The 14,559-nt window shown below is 32.8% G+C and overlaps 1 protein-coding gene across 1 annotated transcript; it reads left to right on the top strand.

The window, feature by feature from the left end:
- Window positions 1-12,059: 12,059 nt before the first annotated feature.
- Window positions 12,060-14,488, top strand: LOC111030110 (probable isocitrate dehydrogenase [NAD] subunit alpha, mitochondrial). Its single transcript, XM_022309470.1, has 6 exons — window positions 12,060-12,303; window positions 12,423-12,548; window positions 12,904-13,076; window positions 13,181-13,444; window positions 13,514-13,763; window positions 13,842-14,488. The coding sequence occupies exons 1-6, from the start codon at window positions 12,277-12,279 to the stop codon at window positions 14,076-14,078; spliced, it is 1,077 nt and encodes a 358-aa protein (XP_022165162.1). The 5' UTR covers window positions 12,060-12,276; the 3' UTR covers window positions 14,079-14,488.
- Window positions 14,489-14,559: the final 71 nt, after the last annotated feature.

The following is a 14,559-nucleotide window of genomic DNA, read 5'->3' as shown; positions in this document are numbered from 1 at the left end:
ATAGGTATCTATTATAATATTGTTGAAACTCGCAGTGCACGTACACATTTGAACACGTCGATAAATAAACAATACGATAAATATAATACAATATACATTTCAGATTTATACATATTATATATATATAATATATATATTATCAAACACTACAGCAGTACAGCACTCTTTGAGTCTCGACCAGTAATTGTTACCTAACCTTAGACGTGTTACACGCTGACACTCATAAACTGTTCCCGTGGTGTACCTGCTACTACCCACATAATATTATTATATTTATTATTAACACACTTATGCGGTTTAATATTATCATCATTCATCATATTACTTAGTACAAGGTCGATTAAAGTTATCTGAAATCTATATTGTCATTATAGTATTACAAAATGTATAGGTACCTACGAAGAAGTTAAATTTATAAAATCAAAAAGGTGGGTCGTGTGTTAAACCAACACCGCTTTATATATCGCCTTTAGTGATAGTATATCCTCCCAGTTTACGTATACCTATACGATGTACGAAAGGGTGGGACATAATAATATTTACCAATATCGTATAATAATAGCATTGCCTTTCGATTCCATATGGCATGTAGACGAAATAATGATTCATCTAAATTTACTTAACACGATTGTCAATGGTATTTAAATATTGACACAGAATAAAATATGTATTTTTGATACATGCCTTCTATATGTATAAAGTATAATGTATTAATTTATATATATTACATACTCGGAACATAGGTATGTTACACATTGTGGACTTGAAAATGTACAAATTATGTTTAAAAAAAAAATCGTTTAAACAGTGTTATATTTGACGAGTATAACGAATGCAAAAATAATTTTTATTTATTGCGCATGGTGGATATGGCATACCGAAAACATTTGGTGAAATAGTTTTTCGAAATCATTAAATGCAGAATTAATTTCAACACACGGTGTTGAATAAAAAACGGAGGGATTTAAAAACCACCCCTCGTTACAACAAGCTCGACCGATATACGCGAAGCCGTTAAATCTCCACTAACCCTTCCCTTGCCCGTGTGGACGGGAGAAGAATACCACAAGTGTCATAGTGAACCATTTTTTTTTAATTTCTATATATTATGTTTTAAAAAAATCCCCAACAGTTGAAAACAAATGACGATTGAGACTTTTCGAGTATGCTTTGGAAAAAGGTCTGGGAAAACAGCGGCTATAATGATTCACAACCCTCTTGACAAAATAATCAAGACTCGAAAGCAATGGGTTTTTAAAACGTTAGGGGTAGAATTGGTTTTAGCTGTACGGTATAGGGAAACTTTTGATTACTAAAGGCGTTGAACCGTATACAGTGTAAGTAATACATAGGTGTTCGGCGGCATGTACTGACAGCTGCAATCCGCCATACATTATGTACCCGTGACGTAGGTACATACAAACATAATAAGCGGTAAGCGGTGTAATGAAATGAAATCTTTAACTTAAGAAGAGACACACACCTGTCGGTGAACAAACTTTATTGTGTAGTGTTTTTCCATTCGTCCGTGTCTTGTTATTTTCGAATTTGTCTACACATATATTATGTAGGTAAGTAACGCTAAAAGACCCTCGACGACGATTGTAATAACTTATAATAATAATAATAATACTCTTCTGATACGAGTTTAGCACCAGATAAAGTAAAAGATTATTGAGAATTTGAGACTGCAATTCTGAAGATCGTCGAATAGATTTTGTTCGAGCGTATACATTGTTGTATTATATGTATAGAACTGGAATATAAACTTTTTAAATTTAAAGTTGAAAATTGAGCTTAAAAAGACAAACTGAAACATATACTGTATACGTATATATGATAGTAATACTTACTATAAACTTGAATTTCAAATAAGTATTAGAAATATAATATATTAAAGGTGGTACATGTATAATACTTGAATGGGTGTTTAAGACGCTTGATACGTGGACATAGTGATGATCTGAGGAGAGGGACATCCATTTAATTTAAATGTACTCAACACAATTAATGTTGACTATCTTTTACATTTGTAAATGTTATGTATGTATTAAATCCATCACTTGCACTTATTGTTAAATTGTTTAAATGTGATGCATTATACTTTATATATATACGCAGATACCTACAATAAACAAAACAAAAATAATTAATAGTGTCACGATAATTTTAAATTTCTCATATTTTATATAATTTTTATTAATTAAAAATGTCCGGGGTCCAAGTACAATAAATGTATGGATTTAGATGTTATTAATTGTATTTACAGTTTTTAAATTTATTTAATTATTTATAGAATTAAATCATTAGATGGAATATTTCTTTAAAATAATTTGGAATTATGTAAGTGCGTGGTATGGTTGTTTGCCACTTACACCAAATAAAGATATGTAATTTGGCTTGGCCACTTGACACCCCCTGAATCGGTCCCAGTATGTGCGCGGGAAAAAGCACCTATATTTGGATAAAAAATAATTACGTTTTGTGTTTAAATTTTAGATTAAGATGCGGTCTCATACAAAAATGTCGATTGATGAAAATGTTTAATGTCATTATAAAATTACGATTTTAAAATTTGCGTGAAAGATCTGCTAGAATATTGTTAACAAGTTATCTAGTTAATGAAAACTGATTAGTAAACTAGCATACATTTTTTAATTTATTAATTATTAATATATTATACAAATAACTTATTTTCCCCATTAAGAGGCGCAATTTGTAAATATCAGAATTTATCTATGTGCGTGTAGGTATAGGCAAATCAAAATATATATAATGTTTTATGAATATTAGGTAGTCAATATAATAAACATAATATTATATTAGAGTACCTATGAGAATTGGGAAACATAAATTCCATACACTTATAGATGTCATATGACATAATTGTGATGAATGTTGTATAGTATTTTTTGTATGTTTATCATAATTCATAATATTTGATTAAACTCGATATTCACATTTGTCTGTCTAAGAAATTTCAAAAACGTCGAGCCGTCATATATATATAGACTAAAGTCACTGATTAAAGAAAAGATTTCTCAGGAAACCTTCATATCTTTTAGTTTTTGTACATAATAAGGCTGATGAATTACAAAGTGTAACTTTTAATTGTTAATTGGAAACCTTCATTAGTATTCAGAGTTAGTACACTGTACGGTGTACACTTTATGCTCTTTAGAATATTTTTCAATTTACATTTATTACGAAAATCTACCCGTATACAAACAAATTCGGGACCAAACAAGAACATTTTAATGTTAAATACGGTATGGTATCTAAACTTAGAAAGTTAGAACAGCTAGAACATATTATACGGCACACAACAGATTTATTTCTAAATTAATAAATAATTTTAAATTTTAATTAAATGTTTGTATTAGAAAAAAAATGTACTCCGTGTTTTGTTTTATATTACTTACATATTAGTTATTTGTATTTCTACAGCAAACACATATAGTATAACATATTTATTATTTAATGTAATAGGTTATAATAGATAAAATAACTAAAAAAAAAAAACTAAACCTTATTTAAGCCACTGCATCAGGATACTCATCAAATTAAATGAATATAAAACGAAAATAATATTTCATCAAAATCTAGAGATTTTTGTAGGTTCATTTGCAGAAAACATTTAAAAGTTAAAAACACGAAGGAAACAAAGAAACAAAAATAACGTGTACGATATTTGAACTATTATTCAAGATAATTAAAAGCTTAGATAAAGGATTATTCATTATTCAAAAATATATTATATTGTATTAGGAAACTTTGTTCGAATTTTTAAACGGTAAACAAAAATGTAGGGGGAAACAGGGCTGATATACATGTCTATGTAGACATACTTTTTATGGGTTTTTTATTCATTCTCATAATTATTTTGTATTATAAATCGCCAATTGTACTTATATCGCTTTATAAATATGGTACTAAAATACTAAATACTACTCAATTATCGTCTTATAATGAATAACTGAATTTGGTGAGAAAATGAAAAAAAAAACTATGTCATCATTATTTCAACATTATTTTAATCTTTGTTTTCAGGTACTACGATTTTTAACTACTTTTGGTACAGACATTTTGATTATGATATTACAGTTCCAATCCTTGGACAATTAACACGCGATGTGATTTATGCATTATGCTGTATAATAATCAGTTAAAACGTTTATTATGAGGGTATATCTTTTTCATTTACTTTGATAGCGGTGTTTGCAAATAAAACGTGAAAACAATTATACAGAATGATTTATTCCAAGCACCCTCACCCCCGTTGTTTTCTTTAATAAAATTATGCGATTATTCAAAATCTATTTTTTTGAAATTTTAAAAATATACCTAAAAGCATAAATTTAAACTAGAAATGGGAATTTTCATTTGAAAAACAGAACGCTTTTTAAGTAGTACAAAATATGTCAACAATTCGGAAATGTGGTCTTTCAGTATATTTAAAAATTACAAAAATTAGAATTTTAATAAATTCATTATTAAAGGAAAATATGGGAGGGCCGGAGGGGGGATGCTAAAATTTGTTGTTGCCACACCAATTTACCTAATTTTTATCTAATATTTTAAAGACCTTAAAAATAATCAACTTTTGATTTTATTTTTTATATTTAATATACTTTAACAGTGGTATGGCATTTAAAAATAATAATGTCATAAGTATCAAATGAGAAGATACTTACTATACTTACAACAACACGTATAAGCACAATAACGATATAATATTATACCTACACCGCATTTAGGGTTTCGCGCAATAAAAACTCGCTCAAGTCAGACGTATGCGCGCCACGCGCGTGCCGATCAAACCGCGTATAATCCCTATACTCAATATGCATAAATACACACACATATATATTCATCCCACGCGTTACCCGAACCGTGATAGGTACAAATAATCCTGTTTCGTCATTACGGTCGTGTGGGTCCGTATCGAAACACATATAAATATATAATATACAGTACACATACACACACACATACACACACACACACACACATATTATAATACCGATTTGGATTGTCAACAATCATCGAGCCGGCGTCGACTACATACACGGTGTGTATATATTATATGATACAGCGTATACGTATATAATATATATATACCCCGTCCTACAAGTTCCCCGGGGATATTAAAATGCTCCTAAAAGGTTGGAGTCGGTGGGCCGGGCGGTTTTCGTCGTTCTCTTGTTCGGATTAAAATGCGTCGACAAAAGAACAGACGCCGCACGACGGAGAAAAGAGAACACAAGAGACATCACTGTATACACACACACACACATATATATATACATACAGTTTACCGCTGTACACACACACGCATATATGTATATATTTTAATGCGTACGTCGTCGGAGATTGATCAAGAGACGGAGAGTGTGAGAGAGGAGAACACACACACACATACACACACACACACACACACTGCAATAGTTTCCGTTGTGTATATACATACATACTGTAATGTATTCAACCGAGGCGGACGGGATTAATGCGGAAAACGTTTTCCTCCCTTTACGCCACGTTAGACAACAGACATCAGCGCGCCGCAGCGTCCCGCCCGTCGCAACAACGCCGAGACGACGGCGACGATGTACGCGTGCAAGTTTCTTTCCCTTCCGTATACAGTCTTAGCTCCGCATTTGGTGACGTATACACATTACACATACAGGGTGCAGTCTATGCTATGCAAGTCCATGTACCCTTCCCATATATATATATGTGTACAGGTTTAGGTATACTATTCCGTATACCCGCCTGCCGTATATTCTTAACCTTTAAGGATACAATGGACATTTAACTTTTAAATAATAATTATTATACATCTGTTACTTAAATATTATTCATCTGCTACATTTGTTATACATCGGGAATTTGAGAATAGTGAAATCAAGTACGACGTCTTATTTAAATATTCGTTTGGCACTGAAAAACAATAGATTAGAAAACAATTATTTATTACTGCAGGTACAAATACAATGCGAGACACTCTGTATACATACCTAAGCGCATATATTACAATATAATAATATGATATGTATACCTTTCGGATAAGCTCTTTGCGGCTCTGTAGGTATATATATCTAGCGCATCTCGACGCGGCGACGGGGAAAGACTTAAAGCGATCGCGTATTTCATTTAATATTATATACTTATATAGGTATATTAACAACAACAATAATAATAATAATAACACAAGACGCGGTTTCGTCATCAGGCAACCTTCTGCTGTATACATTATACATGTATGTATTATACATCCCTGCAGTATCTCAGTATCCCACTAGGTACTCGACGACAAACATCATATATATTATAATACTATATAAAGGGGTTTATCGTGTGTATACATGTATAATATATATTGTCTCATCCCGAAATGCTGGAGTCTGAAGAGGAGCGAAAGAGGACGAGTATTATTATTTTATTTTACCGTCATCCCCCACCCTCTCTCGTACCACCTCCGAAGTTGACTCGTCACTCCGAGTATAATAATATTATAATACGATGATTTACGGCCGCGTGCACAGTTTAAGGAATTTAATGTCGTCAATTTGAGTTAGTGCGTAATGGATATATACGCATAATATATGACACACAAACACACACATATTATATTATATGAAAATATGAAATATTAATATATTATTATCTTACGATCGACGACAAAGACGTTTCCATTGTGTGGTAACGTCGGACGGCGGAGTGGAGAAGCTGTAGCATGGTGGGTGCATATCTAAACCGGAAGCGATCTTAGAACACGCATATATGTATTATAGTAATATTATATAATAAAATACTACGCTAAAGTAAATAATAGGTAATTATATATTAAACTATTTTTTGGACATAATACCATGTAACTGTGGATAAATTGTCAAAAATGAAAAAGTTTAAATTGCTGATTAAAAATACTATGCACAGTATTATATCTTAAATTCCTCTGTTATTATCAGTCATTCAAATATAAAGTTTGGTTTGACCATACAATTCTTAATATTTTGGAAGTGAAATAAGTGAATAACTTCTTTGGGCGCGATAACGGAAATCGGATTTATGAGCTTTTTATTGTACATATTATGTTGAATGAATCAAGTATAGTTATGGTAAATATAATATACTATTAATATATATTATATTATAAGAATAAAATATAATCTAAAAAAAATGTGTTTATTATTAGGTATTACACTTTTTTTAATCTCAATTTTATTGATATTAATAATCTATAAACAATAAACATTTATAACTTTCTCCTAGATTGAAGATTTGAAAATAAAGTGATCGTTTCTTCAAAATCTACTTTACTTACTTGTTATTTCTGATTCAACTGTCAATAATTCAAACGCAAAAATAACTTTTTTAGTTCATAGTTGACCTCAACTTTTTTTTGTCATTATTTATATTATTTTCCGACTAATTGATGAAAACAATAAACATTTTTGAATTTTTATAATTGCTTTTAAAGTTTTAATAGAAGCTTATAATAATAATTCAAATATATAATAAAAAACATTTATTTAGACAATAATTGCACTATTTGTACAGTTGTACATATTCTTCGTATAATTTATTAACCGTACCGTAGTGAAGAATTCGTCAGATGTCAAAGTCCGGTCTGAGACCGAACGTCTGCTGCAGGTTTTTGGCGATCTCCGGACAAATCATCCAAAAGCGTTGGTGGACCGCGATCTCGCTAGTTTGTCGCTGCACAAACGATTGGGTGGCCGTCCAGGTTAGGTTAAGTTTACCAAACGATTTAATTAATCAGGTTATCAGTGATCTCCGGGAAAATTACCCTATAATGGCGGAAGGTAGTGATCTCCAGAGTTTACAGGCAAACCGACGATGTAAATCTATGTCTAATATAGCAGTCCTGTCGAATTCCACAGGTGATGCACTTGAGATAGGGTTGCTGTCCATCATATCCACAGAATTGATCGTTTCGACATCTGCAAATCGTCTAACGTAGGATCTACCACTGCAGAAGTTTGTGGAATCGAGATACTGTCATACGTATCGTCGTCTTTGACACTGGTTCGGCCCGGTCGAAGCCGACGCGCTGCAGTTAAGTTCGATACACAACGTGACAGCACAGTTAGGTGATGCAGAGTCTAAAAACGGCTTGAAAAAACTTAACCACGAAGCAGTTAATTTCCAGGACACGGTAACCCGGCCACCCGGGGACGGCCGGGGAGATGCAGAAACGGACCCGAAGGTAACCGCGGTCAGTCCTAGACGCCGCTCACAGTGGAGTCGGACTAAGAAATTCGTCCGGCGAATATTTTGTCGCGGTATACCATTGACGTAGACCGTAATGTATAGTTTTTAGAACGTCTTAAAACGAGTGTTCGGGCCTTTGGGGGTACCGTTTTTTAAACGTCACTGGGGACTTTAAAAGTTCGCAGAGATTAACAAACTCCCCTATCATTGTTATCTCGCTTGTTTCGTACCTACTCCCGTTAGGGTAATTTTCCATACGTACTTTGTGTACCGAGCCGACGTCGAATGTCCGCTCTTGGCCTAGCACATAGGTATTAAATTAATTTTAATAAACGTATAATCTAGAGTTAAATATAATTTATGCGGGAATTGAGTCTATATTGCATAGGTGTTATACTTTCGGTTCTTTTTGTAACTGGTGTAAAATTTTCACGAGAAAACTTGTATAAAGTTCTTAAGATTTTTTACCAAAGAACAAAGAAATAATTTCTCATAACATTATAACAATAATAGTTTAGTCGTTTGCAAAACAAAAACACAATATTATATAGAAACCGGAGCTTAACACTCATTCTTAACTATCTTAATTTGTTCATTTAAACCTTTGTAGTGGCATGCCTCACGTTGGTATACTATAGAGAAAGACGGACATTAGAGGCCATCAAAAGGCAGGTCACTCGAATAACAATTTGATATCCACCTAGCATAGAAATAAAGCCGGTAACCACTCTTATGGTAAGAGATGGTACCTAATATACATTTAAGGCGGTCCTTTGAAGGAACTCATTATTTTGACAGTTCAGTAATAGCATACAGGTCTTATCACTATTTTGAAATCTTTAGAAACAGGGTAAAATCTTATATGTTATAACTTATAACTAAATTATCAGAAGTTTAATAATTCAATATATTCGCATATAGAGATGACTAACAGCAAGTATGTGTATTTTTATTTTTGCTATTGAACCATAATAAGGATAAGTTGGTATGGGCGTCACGTCGGTCTTTATCGCCAAAAAACTCGATTTTCGTTTCCGCCAACTCTCGTTTGTGCCAAAATGAAAAAGGTTCAACCAAACATAATTTTGTGTCAGGTGTCAGATCCGGCCGGCCGTGTTACTCCTAGCGCAGTTAATATGCCGGAGCCGGCGAATAACTTCACAGTGAAATCTTCACTGTCTGTTTAAAACAAATCACAATCTAACTCTATGTATAAAAAAACCAGATGGCAAACGCCGGTCGTATGTTTAAAGTGTTTAGACCCTAAGGTTTCTGTGGTAATAAATAATAATCAATTTGTCTTATCTTTATTGCAGGGTATTTTGTAAAGAACGGAATTTTTAATTTTGCTCTTTAATTTCGCAGTTGATTTTGTCACATCATATTTACTGACCAGCCTCGTTTTTGTTGTTGCGGTCGGTGTTTCATGGTGTCCGAGGCTTATACGATTTTTCTTAACAGATACCGCAATACACTCGCCAATCGCCATATTTATAATAGGTTTTAATTTGACAAAACACGTTGCTCTCGATTGTATGTCGCTCTATAGTGAGAAATAAACAAATACATAATATATTGATGAATTACTAAAAACCTCGACATCCATAGGCAACAGAAATTATAAAAACTATGCCACCAACTGAACAACAAAAATTTACACACCATTTAAAAAACAATATACCTTATGAAACACCCCATATTATGATAATAATAAATTAATTTCAATTGAAAATTTTATTTATTTATTTTTCCATTACAAACTCAATACTTAACCATGAAACTTTTTTTCATACCCTCTGTAAAGAAGTTTTAGATGAATCTCCCGTACTATTGCAACACCCACAGTAATTGTCTTTAGAATACATTTTTATTAAGTAAATTAAGTTAGGTACAATTTTCATTTATAACATTACTTAGCAACCTGTTTCTGAAGAAACAGATAATTATTCTTTTCTATTCAATATAAATTAAAATATAGGTAATGTAGGTACGAAATGCAAAAAAATAAAATAATAAAAAATAAAAATTTTCTTTCCTATAATATTATTACATATTAAATAATAATCAATATTCCTATGTTGTAACTTGTAACATAAACTATTATTGATGTTCGAATTACATTTTTTTTGTGTACCTATTTTTATTATTTATTTTTATGAAAATTTCACAATAGTGGTTAATAATGTGTTTGTTTTAAAAAATGTTATGTCTATTTCTAAGTTTTTGATGGATACAAAATTGTATTTATTATTTATCGTAGGTACCTATGCGCATATTATAACGATTTTTAGTGTAAATAATTAATAACTACGTAAGATCAAAGTTCTAGTGACTGGACGTCGGTAAATTTTACATAAATGCGTACACTTTATGTCTTTATAAGATTATAATAGATAGGTAGGTACTATTAGTTATTACTACTTGTACTTATACATAGGTAATATTGACTGTTCATGCATATTTCAACAAAACAATGTTAGCTCGTTAGTCTGTACATGAATCATAGGAATAATATTGTATTGAAATATTGCAGAATGGACATTAGACGGCCATAACATTATTGCATTCCGCGTCCAAAGTGTAAAATGTCGTTGTTTCAGATTTTTCAATAGCTAGCGCTGAGATCAGTACTAAATACGAGATAGCAGCGTGGCAAGTGGCAATGAGTTTATTATCACAAAATTAGTATTCTGTGTTATTATTAATTAGTAATTACCTATTAACAGACGTCCTAAGTCTGATAAACTGCTATCATGACCGCCATGAAATTCGAAATCGAATCGAATCGTAAGACGCCATAAAATATTGGATTCATCTTCATTGATCTTTTAAATAATACAATTGATGTAGGTCGCGGGGTGGTGAGGTCACCAAGTATAGGTAGGTATTAAGGTACCTACTTTCCTCTTATTTCCATTTTTTTTTTTTTTTTTTTTTTAATTGATCCTGAGCCCGGCAACTGTGGCCATTAGCTATTAGTAGGTACTGTAGGTTTTTGGAACGGTAGGGGGAACACGTGTGTGTTTGTTTTGGCAGAATTTCGAATGGGGCACCCGTAGGTTTCTGCCATGCCCCGGGGGTGGGGGATGGCAGCACTTGCTCTCCGGTCACCGCGACTTGTCCGGAGAAAAATGCCGCCCGGTGGCCGAGGATCGAACTGCGTCCAGCTGCGTCGCAGCGGAAGAGTCAGACCACTCGGTCACCTCGTCCCCCTATTTCCATTTTTATTAACTCTACCAACAGAACTACAGCGAGCAGTGCTCAGTAGCTAATATAGATAACAGATACATACTGTTACATGGACATGAATATATTATTATATTATACTGTTGCGCACAGAGTATTACTAGAATATAGATAAAATATACATGTCTATAAAATATTACAGGGGGGTCCGACCTTTTGTAGTTAGCAGTTCAATTTACACATTTATCATCACGCCATCTCCCTCCACCTTAGTTTTTTTTTTAAATTCATCACACTAAAATATTAGTAAATATATATCAAAGGAGGGCCAAAAAAAAAAAAACTTGGAGGGCTGCGGGTTAGACCACCCTGTATTAAAATATATCAACTTATAATTTAAATACGTCCATGATGAAATTATAAACTTAAATACGTAATAATATAATAATATATTCTAAATTTTATCTACTTTCTGGTAACTCTATCTCCACAGAATTTAAATTTCACCGGAAATCAGAATCGTTATCAGGTGCCATCGTATCGGGTGGCCGCTCTCTCCCTCCGACAACGGCGCCGTCATGGAACAAAAAGACACGAACACCGCCCGAGTATCAGAGGCCACCGTCGTATTTTATTGAATCGTGATTCGTACGTACGGTCACCGAGCCGTCGCTCTCCTGTTCAGTAAAACATCTGTTCCTTTAACCTCTCACCCATTTTCGTTTTAAAAATACGATCGAGTGATTAACCCTCTCTTGCGGCCAGTCTAGTTGAGGAGAAAAATTCTCTCCCGACCGTAAACCCTTTGAGAGAGCTCTTTTCCGACCTCATCTCCCACCGACGACATTCACCATGGCTCACAGGATATTCCACAAGATCGTAAGTATCCGGTTTGTAGCGAAAAACGGATCGTTTGTCGATTCCGATAGACGTCGCAGTAGTGTATGAGTATAAATTTTCACCCTTAACGACGAATTCCGTTGTTGGTTTGTTGACAGAACAACGTTACCCAATACCTAGCTCGTTCCTACGGTGTAGACGCACGCAAAGTGACTCTGATCCCCGGCGATGGAATCGGTCCTGAAATCTCAGCTGCTGTTCAGAAGATTTTCGAAGCCGCCAAAGTAAGTGACTGTTTCTTACTTAGAATTTAAAATAATCAGACTCTCTTGGACACTTATTAGTGAGACTACATGCCATAGGTCAAACATGTTAAAGGGTTAAAAGTTATTTTTTCAATCCTTTTTACTTGAGTGGATTTATTGAATGTGGTTGAGTAGAGTTGGATTAATTGTCTGTATTTCTATGGTATTGTTAATTTGGTAGGCAGCAGCTGATGACAGACTGAATGTTTTCTTTAAAGATACTTACTAGACTTGTAATCCAAAGTAAATCTGTTGGTTGCAACCATTTTTCATTCCTTTAGCTGAAAACCTATTGATTGCATTTGTAATTAAAACCAAATATTTCTGTTTTTAGACTCCAATTGAATGGGACGTAGTTGATGTTACTCCTGTAAAAGCACCAGATGGTACAATGAAAATTCCATCTAAAGCTATTGAATCGGTGAATACTAATAAAATTGGATTAAAAGGACCTCTTATGACACCAGTTGGAAAAGGACATCGCTCATTGAACTTGGCGCTTAGAAAGTATGTATATTTTCATTCACTATCATAAAAAAATAATAAACATAAATGTATTTTGAATATTTCTGTTTATCTGAGATTACAATATGTACTCATTATTTTTCTAGAGAATTCAATTTATACGCCAATGTAAGACCCTGTCGCTCACTTGAGGGTTATCCTACATTATATGAGAATGTAGATGTAGTAACAATTCGTGAAAATACTGAAGGTGAATATTCAGGAATTGAACATGAAATTGTTGAAGGAGTTGTACAATCCATCAAATTGATCACAGAAGAAGCTTCAACTAGGGTAGCTGAATTCGCTTTTAAATATGCTGTTGAAAATAAACGATCCAAGGTCACTGCCGTACATAAGGCTAACATAATGTATGAATAATGATGAACTTATTATTTTTCAACTGTGTATAATGTTCTAATTAATGTGAAATGTTATAGGAGAATGTCTGATGGTTTATTCTTGAGGTGCTGCCGTATGGCATCTTCAAAGTACCCACAAATAAAATTCGAAGAAAAGTACTTAGACACCGTATGTTTGACTATGGTTCAAGATCCAAGTCATTATGATGTTTTGGTAATGCCTAATTTGTATGGTGATATATTGTCAGATATGTGTGCCGGTTTGGTTGGTGGCTTAGGTCTGACACCCAGTGGGAACATTGGCAGCAATGGTGCTCTGTTTGAATCTGTAAGTAATTTTTACTTATTAGTTTATTACTTCAATTTAATGTTGTCATTAATTTTTAAACAAAATGAATTTGTTTAGGTTCATGGAACTGCTCCGGATATAGCTGGCAAAGACTTGGCCAATCCTACAGCTCTTCTATTATCAGCTGTAATGATGTTGCGTCACATGGAACTCAACAGCCAAGCTGATATTATTCAAAAAGCTTGTTTTGAAACAATCAAAGAAGGCAAATACAGGACTGGAGATTTGGGTGGGAAAGCAAAATGCTCAGAATTTACAGATGAAATTTGCCGTAAAGTTGAAGAGTCTTCTTAACTTTGTTAAATAATAATGTTGGTCCATCAATTTTAATTATTGTATTTGTGTATATTATTTTGTGAAAAAACTAGGCCACACAGATTAGCAATAACCCTCTCGAGTTTTTCGTGTTTGTTCCTTTTTATTTAAATATAAAAATAATATATAATCCAGTAATTGTATACTTTAACTAGGATTTTTATGAAAATGATGGTTTTTACTAGTACTGAGTCATTATTTCTGTGATAAATATTTAGAAGGAAAACCATTCGTAAAGTTTTAAACAGTCATTTCCCATTAATTAATTTATCACATATTCATTCATTGATTTTCTATATACTATCTTTTTTTAATTTTCAAAATCAAAAATATCTATCACCCATGACTTGATGTACTATTAACAATAAATCATTTGCTTTACAATTTAATTATTGTTGTTATTATTATTTATTTATTTATTATTGATAGACAAATTATTGTCTTTAAAATTGTTGCGATA

Source organism: Myzus persicae, unplaced genomic scaffold (assembly GCF_001856785.1).
Source record: "Myzus persicae strain clone G006 unplaced genomic scaffold, MPER_G0061.0, whole genome shotgun sequence".
Taxonomy (NCBI): domain Eukaryota; kingdom Metazoa; phylum Arthropoda; class Insecta; order Hemiptera; family Aphididae; genus Myzus; species Myzus persicae.
Note: the sequence above shows the minus strand (reverse complement) of the source record. Positions and strands in the feature narration are given on the sequence as shown.